The sequence below is a fragment of the Musca autumnalis genome, unplaced genomic scaffold, assembly GCF_047663935.1.
Source record: "Musca autumnalis isolate F117 unplaced genomic scaffold, ASM4766393v1 scaffold_5, whole genome shotgun sequence".
Lineage (NCBI taxonomy): Eukaryota > Metazoa > Arthropoda > Insecta > Diptera > Muscidae > Musca > Musca autumnalis.
The window spans coordinates 39,696,703-39,705,171 of NW_027412088.1; the positions used below are offsets into that span (position 1 = coordinate 39,696,703).

Consider the following 8,469-nt stretch of genomic DNA (forward strand, 5'->3'; position numbering starts at 1 on the left):
AAGCGTGTCAGAAGTGTTTCCAGTGCTGACTTACTTGGCTTGCTACAAGATGCTAAGAAATTATCCTCTGAAGAGTTGCCAGACTACAAACAAGAGGTTGATTATGCATGTTTCTTGATATGTTGTTACTACTACACGGTGCTCTTGAACCAAATTTAAATGGAAGGTGCTTGCACCTGGGAAGTTTTCAACGGATTTTGAAGCTACAATGTTCATAGATGAGAAAAATCAAAAAAAATCGCCGGAGCGCTTTTTAAATAAATCGCGATTCAAGTTGACATTTTTAAGGGGTTTTTTTTTTTGTTTTCACGATTTTGCTTGGAAACACCATTTCCTATCGAAATGGGACTAAAGAAAATGTTGTAGCTATGACAATTCTCTGCAAGATTGGCTCTTATGATATCTTCGTAGTTTTTACCGTTATTGAGATATAGAAGTTCAAATTACCACAAGGATTGACTGTATCGCCTAACTTTAAAGGAAAACCGCATACACCAGGGAAGTTTTTGCGGATTCTGAAACAGCAATGTTTAGAGATGAGAAAAATTCAAAAACAAGAAAAACCGCTGGATGGAGTTTTTTAATAAAACGCGATCAAAATTCACATTTTTAGGGTTTTTTAGGTTTTCACGATTTTGCTCGAAAACCGAAATGGGACTAAAAAAATGTTGTAGCAGTGAAAATTCTGTACAAGACTTGATTGATATTTTCTTAGGTTTTACCATTTTTGAGATATATAAGTTCAGATCAAACTTTCAGATTTTTGTCTTAGGTCTTTAGGATTTAGCTTGAAAACTGCATATCCTTTCGATATGGGAATACGTTGTAGCTGTGAAAATTCTTTACAAGATTGGCTTTCGTAATTTTTGAGATATATAAGTTTATGTTGGGAAATTGCAGTCATGACACTGTTTTATAAGGAGGCAATACAGTCAATCCATTGTCCCAATTTGGACTTCTATATCTCAATAACGGTTAAAAATACGAATATATCATAAGAGCCAATCTTGTAGAGAATTTTCATAGCTACTACATTTTCTTTAGTCCCATTTCGATAGGACTTGAGGTTTATAAGCAAAATCGTGAAACCCTAAAAAACCCTTAAAAATGTCAACTTGAATCGCGATTTATTTAAAAAGCGCTCCGGCGATTTTTTTCTCATCTATGAACATTGTAGTTTCAGAATCCGCAAAAACTTTCTAACACCTTCCATTTAAGTTTGATTCAAGAGCACCGTGACTACTGAGCCGTAAGGAGTTAATCGTACGCAGTGACGGCGACGAAACATTCCGGCCTAAAGTTTGATAAATTTTATCCTAAACGTACTCAGGACAGTTTGACATATAGTTTACAGTGATTTGAAAAAATCACTTTGCAAACAATGGAATTTACTTGTGAACATTTTCGTCCCATAATTTTTCACAAATTTCGAGGATAATCATGGCAAGAGTACATCGATCAAATTAAATCTTTGGTTTAACAAATTCAATCGTGGCCGAAACTCGCCAAATAACGTCCTGATAGTCGCCCAAAGTCGTGAGGGTCGCCCAAAATAGGCCGTTGTGCCAGAAAAAATCAAGCCGTGTGTGAAGGGATATAGAGGCATCCATGGGCATTTCTTCCACCAACTAACATTTGATGTTGCATGAAAACCTGGCCGCAAAAATTGATTTTTCTCCCTAGATCCAGTAAAATTGGACAATCTCCCAAAAAGGGCCTTGTGGATTGGTACGAAGAAAGAAACGAACAAGAGAAGAGGAAACATTCTGCATTATGACAATGTGAGCTCTCACACATCGATTCAAACCAGGAAAAAACGTGGAATTGATGGGTCATCCGCCGTACAGCCCTGACTGGGGATCCAATGACTTCACTTGATTATATCATATTAAGAAAAAAGGCGTGGTCAATGATTTTCGTGGTCAGAAAGTGCGGTAAAAGCGTTAAAAAAACATGTTTTGGAAGCGTCTCAATCGGAGTGAAAAAGTGCTTCAACAAATGGTTTGAGCGCATGAAAAAGTGTATAAGTCATGCTGGAGACTACTTAAGAAAACAATAAAACTACTTTTGATGGTAAATATTCACGTTTTCATTGTTAGACCAGATAGTTATCGTGCAGCTTTCGTAATTAGTACCCCCGAGCTGTGCCCTGCCATCGAGAAGGAGTTGCTAGCGGCCAGATGTCTATAGAGTCTTGTCTGTTCCGTTCAGATACACCGCACAACTCCTTTAACACCTTCATTTTAAAACTGTATATATGTGTATGTCACTCGTTCAATGGTGTATGGTGGAATAGTCTGTCCACAATACCCTCCTGTTTTTTCAACCGGGATTGGGACCGTCTTTGGCGGAGTTATTGTGAGCTGTATTTTGACTTCGAGCTGTATTTATGTATCTGTATCATCAGACAGGGGATTATTGGTGCTCGGAGACCTTACCTAGTCATCTGGAATGTCTCATATTATTATGTCATAGATTAGTTGTAAACCACTTAAAGTTATAACAAAAACTCGTTTAAATTTTATTTCATTATTTCAATTAATTATGTTGTTAAATGTATTCCATTTCATTTTTTTGCCACAACCACTTTATTGGTAGTTGAGAGCTTTTAGTTTTCAATGCTGTTGTTTAGTTTGTTCCTTTGTTACCATTTATAGACTAATGTTTATTTAATTGTTAAAAAAAGAGAATAGTGCTTAAAAACTCATTTTAAATGTGCGGAAAGTTATATGGTAATATGGTTTTGTTTTTCTTTAAAGCTATTTAGTTGAGTTTTGTCGCAATAACCTGTGGTTTAAGAGTTACATACGTTGGAATTCACTATCACTTGTTTACCAAGACGGATACATGTTCTGGTGATTAGTCTCAGTACGAAATGTATATAGTTAGAACTTTTTATACACTCCACCATAAAATATTCTGAACTAAAATGAAATAATTAGCTTCCTGTTAGGTGCAAAAATGGTTCGACCACGGATACCTCAAATGCCTTAATTCGGTCAAAAAATGTATCTAAAATTGTCTTCATTCTGTTGTTACCTTTATATGGGGGATATACCAAAACATGGACCTATGTTGAAGATTTTTTGTGGAGAAGTTTCGTAACCCCTAAAAACCTCAAGTTTCAAATTAGAGCTAGTTCGGACAAAAAAATTAGCCACTATCTCCAAAATACCTTAAATGCGGTGGTATCGTTATATGGGGTCTATACCAAAACGTGGACCTATCTTTGTAATTTTTAGTGGAGAAGTTTTTTGGTCAATGGAGACTTCAAATGTCAAATTACACCTAGTTCGGTTAAATGGTAGCTCAAAATACCGAAAATTGCAAAAAATAGACCTATGTGGACGATTTTTCTGGAGAAGTTTCAGAATCACTGAGAATCTCAAAATCGGGGATACCGTTATATTGCGGCTATAACAAAACATGGACCTATTATAACCATTTTTGGTGGAGAAGTTCCGGGACCACCGAGAACCACAAATCTGAAATTACAGTTAGTTCGGTCAAAAATTTAGCTAAAATACCCAAAATACTTTAATTCAGGAAATACCGGTATATGGGGGGCTAAACCCAAACGTGGACCTATCTTGGCAACTTTTAGTGAAGAAGTTTTTTGGTCATTGGGAACCTCAAATGCCAAATTTTAGCTACATTTTTTAAAAAATGTTTCTAAAAGTTTCAAAATACTCTAAATCGGAAGGTACCTTTATATGGGGCTTATACCAAAATGTAAACCTATCTCCAACATTTTTGGTGAACAAATTTTTTGAACTCTTGCCAACTCCAAGTCGTTGGTCATTGGAAACCTCAAATATCAAATTTCAGCTGATTAGGTCAAAAAATCATCTCTTCGGATTTGTCACTGCCACGTTGTTGAAAGTAATAGTCGTTCTACTATGTTTCTTTCCCGGATTCGAGAGTATTTCATCTATTGCGCACAGTTTACTCAATACAGTACCAATGTTCATTGCTTCGGGTGGTCTTACTTCTTCGCTTATGCTTGCCTTTTAGGCTGTTGACTTCAAGAGTAAGTTCCCTAAATCGTGGGTCTTCAGGGTTCGTACGATGAAACTCATCACGCTCATTTGTACCGTCACATCTGCTGGGAAACTTTGTCTAATTTGGTCGAGCGACAGTGATCAGCAGCAGTGATCATCTGAGGGAATAGAAAGCTCTCTGAAGCGGTGATTGGTAAATTCTCTGAACCCTTGCAGGTCAGCTTTTCCATGCTTCGGTAAAGTACGGTGGTCAGAGGTTATGAACTCGGGTGGTATGTTAATGGAGACGATGATAGGAAGATGATCTAAGTCAAGGGAAACGACGGTTTACCACAATCGTGATGTCTGGATTGTGCCATTTCTCTTAACGTTTGCCTCTATTATAACCTTTTCCAGTTGGATGTTGATCCTGAGCACACTGTCTGCATCAGTTAGCAAATTTCCTTGCTGGTGTCTACAGGAGGATGTGCCTGTACCAAAACCATCAGTTTGATGTATCACTCTTTGGTAGAACATTCGGACTTCATTCTGGCTTCTGTATATTTCGATTTTTTCACACTCCCGCTGTTTAATTTCTCTCTTTTCTCTTCTCTCCTTTTCTCCCGATACCTATCTCGTGGGCTACGCGTAGCTACTGATTGTAGAGTAGCTCTATATCAGCCATGCACGCGTCTTTACGAAAAAGTTAACCAAAACTCTCTTTCCCATACAAAAAACCAAAATAGCATTCTCTTCTTGTGCACCATTGCTCTATATGCTGCATTTTTCTCTTCGGTAGAAGCACGACTCTCCTGATCATACCATGGATCTCTTGGTGGAGGTCTCTGGTATCCAAGTATGGATTTTTCTGCTGTTTGCATGAAGTGGGCAATACTTTGCCGTTGTGCTGATATGTTATCGGGACGGGGAGTGCTTTGATTAAGCAATTGGACCAGTTGAGTGGAATATGCTGTGGTTATCTGATGGATTACAGCCTACCAATGTTTAACTTTCGTGTTGTGTCTGTTCGTACTTTATTTGCTACGGTTAATCGGCTACGTACCTTTGCTGCAACAAGGCGGTGGTCCGAGTCAATGTTTGCTCCTCGAAACGATCGTACGTCCATCTATCACAAAGTGATCAATTTAATTTATTGTTCTTTGATCTTGATTCAGTCAGGTGCCCTTATTAATATCGAGATGCTTAAATCTGGTACTCCTTACTACCATGATTTTTGCCGCTGCAAAGTCTATAAGCCTCATACCATTGTCAGATGTTTCACGGTGGAGACTGAATTTCCCAACTATTGGGTCAAAGATATTCTCCTTTCCAATTTTGGCATTAAAATCGCCAACAATAATTTTAATGTCATGGGCAGGGCAACGGTCATATTTTTCTTCTAAGAGCTCGTAAAATATATATTTTGCCTGTTCGTTCTTGTCTTCAGTGGAAGCATGAGCGCAAATAAAGCTTATGTTGAAGAATTGTGCTTTTATTCGAATTACATCAAGTCTTTCATTCACTGGGGTGAAGCTGGAGACCTGATGTTTTAACTTACGACCAAGTGCAATGGCAGCTATAGTACAGTGCACCACCTATAGGTGTTGTTGTGATTTGTCGCAATTTTTAAGAAAGAACTGTGTAATTTAGTATAGAAGTTTCTATTACTCCTAGGTTGTTTGTCATTGCAAATGGGTTATATCGGTCCACGTTTTGATATAAATCATAGAACGGTACCATCCGATTTTCGGAATTTTGAAGGTTTTTGCTTCATTATTACACCGAAATAGCTGAAATTTGGTACTTAGTTTTCGTTGAGGGTACTAAACTTTCCTTCAGAATTTTGTTGGTATATGTCCACGCTATATGAACCCCCCAAGAACAGTACCTTCCGATTTCCGGTATTTTGAAGGTTGTGGTCTCAATATTCCACCGAAATTGTATTTAGTCTTTATTAAGGGTATAAAACTTTCCATATAAAATGTGTCCATATATGTCCGCGTCTTCATATAGGCCCCATAGAATATTACCTAACGATTTTCGGTATTTTGAAGGTTATGGCGACATTAATCCACCAAAAGGGCTGAAAATTGGTCTTCGTTGGGGGTATTCAACTTTCCCTCTAAATTTGTCGGTATAGGTCCACGACTTCGTACAGCCGCCATAGAGCGGTACATCCCGATTTTCGGTATTTTAAAGGTTGTGGCCACAACAACACACAGGAATGGCTGAAATTTGATATTTATACTACGTTGGAGGTAAAAACCTTACCGACTAAAATTCGTATAGGTCCATGTTTCGATATATTCCCCATAGAACGGTACCTCCCGTTTTTCGTAGTTCTGAAGGTTGTGACGTCAATATCCCACCGAAATTACTGAACTTTGTTATTTAGTCTTCTATGGGCTTATAAAATATTCCTGAAGAGAATTATCAGTATATGTCCACGTCTTCCTATATCCCCCCTAGATGCGTATCTCTGGATTTCGGTATTATTCTTATTATTTTCTTACCGAAGTATCGGAAATTTGGTATTTAGACTTCTTTGAGTCTAAAAACTTTCCGCCAGAAATTTGTCGGCATAGATCGACGTTTTGTTTTAGCCTCCATAGGACGGTACCTCCTGAATTTCGGTATTTTGAAGCTTAGCCACATCGGTTTACCGAAATTGTTGAAATTTGGCATTTAGTCGTCTTCAAAAACGAGAGGAAAATAATTCCTCCATTTTACTTCAATACAACCCGCGGTGGAGGATGTAACAAGTTCGGCCCGGTCGAACTTAAAGCCGTTCTTACTCGTTTTGTAGTAGGATGCTTTTCTCTAGGGGTGGGTTACTAACCCGACGCACAAAACAAAGTTTTTCTCGTTCTTATGGATGGACGGGTCTTAAAGGCAGCTCCCCAGGTGAAACCTTGTGGAAGTTAGTGTTCACTTGAGATGAAAGAGGGACCAAGATAAGTCCTGGGCTTTGCCATATTAAAGCCGGTCAGGACCGTTGCTTGGTATCTTTCATCCCCTACGTTAAACAGACAAATCAGGACAGGTACAAAAATTGTCGCAGTCATTTATTCTGTCTGCCGACGTAGCTAAGGGACGGTCCGTCATGGAGTTCTTGATCACTGTGCTACATTCGGACTTAGAGAAAAGATGATAGTCCCATGTCACTGATACGTTTAGGCTGGATTGAAATAATTCCGTTCTTTCTTGGCTGGACTTTTCAAATTAACGATTCAAGGATTTTCCTATGAAAAACTTGAATTACACAGTGACTCTTGTATATTTCGTTGTGAAAACCTATCAACATTTCCAAGGCCATCTTAAATGCGCGTATCAACACACGCCATTACAACGGTGAATGTTTATCATTTATTAAGCTTTAAATCCTTAACACACAAATAACATCTTAAGATTTTTATCATTAAGAAGAAATCTTTGTAGTTTTAATTAATTAAATTCATTTAGTCAATAATCATTTGTTAATGCATTGCTCTCTTTTCTTCTTCTTCTGGCTTGTGTTTCTGTTTATTTTCATGTGCCACCACCATCATCATCATCGTGGAACGAATAAATTGAACAAATAAAAAATAAATAAAAAACAAACTTACCAATTGGATGACGACAGGAACTGGAATGTCAAGTACTGCAGAGTTTGCTATTTTGTATGCATGCGTTTCTGACAGCTAAAGTTGCTTCAGTTGATCCGGCCTTTTTGAGTTCTATACAGCAGACTTAAATACAAAACAAACAAAAATACAGCATAAACGACAACTCCTGAGGCTGATAATGATAACACAAGCGATAATATTATCTACAACAACAACAATAACAACAACTACATATATACATACATTAGAAGCAGAACTTGTTTGTTTTGTTTTCTTGTAATTCATATGTAATTGTGTAATGCTTTAGTGATGAAGAACGAAGTGTAGTTTTGAAAATTGTTTTTGTGGAATGTTTTGCTAAAACTTTTAATGATACGTAAGTATATTTGAATAAATAATAATAATAAAAGAAATCAACCAACTAGGTGAACTATACATACATAAGATAAAACATTCTCCTCTTTGGGGAAGGGGGGTCTATTGTATTAGAAATAAACAAGAAACACCTAATTCGTCTTCTTAATACACAAAAAATTCCGTAGGAAATTAAAATCTGAAAATTAAAATCTGAAAAGCTTGTAAATGTTGTTACAACATTTAGTGGAAAGTCTTTAAATCTAAAGACTTGAATTATACCAAAAACAAAAAACACATTTAAACACACACTGACACTGATTAGATTTAATAATGACAAAAAAAGAAACAAATGAAACCAAATTTTTTTAGATAAACAATTTATATAATAAATTTGTATAAAATCATAAAAAATAAAAATTAAATATTTATTACTTATTATTAACTATAAAAATAAATAAATTAGCAAAAGAAAAATAAAAAAGCTCATTTACTATATAAACTAAATTTTTAGCAAAGCTTAAATAAAG

General features: G+C 36.6%; 1 protein-coding gene across 1 annotated transcript in view; it reads left to right on the top strand.

Annotated features, from left to right (window-relative positions):
- The window catches only part of Syn2 (Syntrophin-like 2), a 377,372-nt gene extending 369,641 nt beyond the window's left edge, over positions 1 to 7,731 (top strand). Inside the window, exon 10 of the mRNA XM_073957890.1 lies at positions 7,603 to 7,731. Within this exon, the coding sequence (XP_073813991.1) occupies positions 7,603 to 7,713 (111 nt within the window). The 3' untranslated portion in view covers positions 7,714 to 7,731. The remainder of the gene's footprint in view (positions 1 to 7,602) is intronic.
- The last annotated feature ends 738 nt before the right edge of the window (positions 7,732 to 8,469 follow it).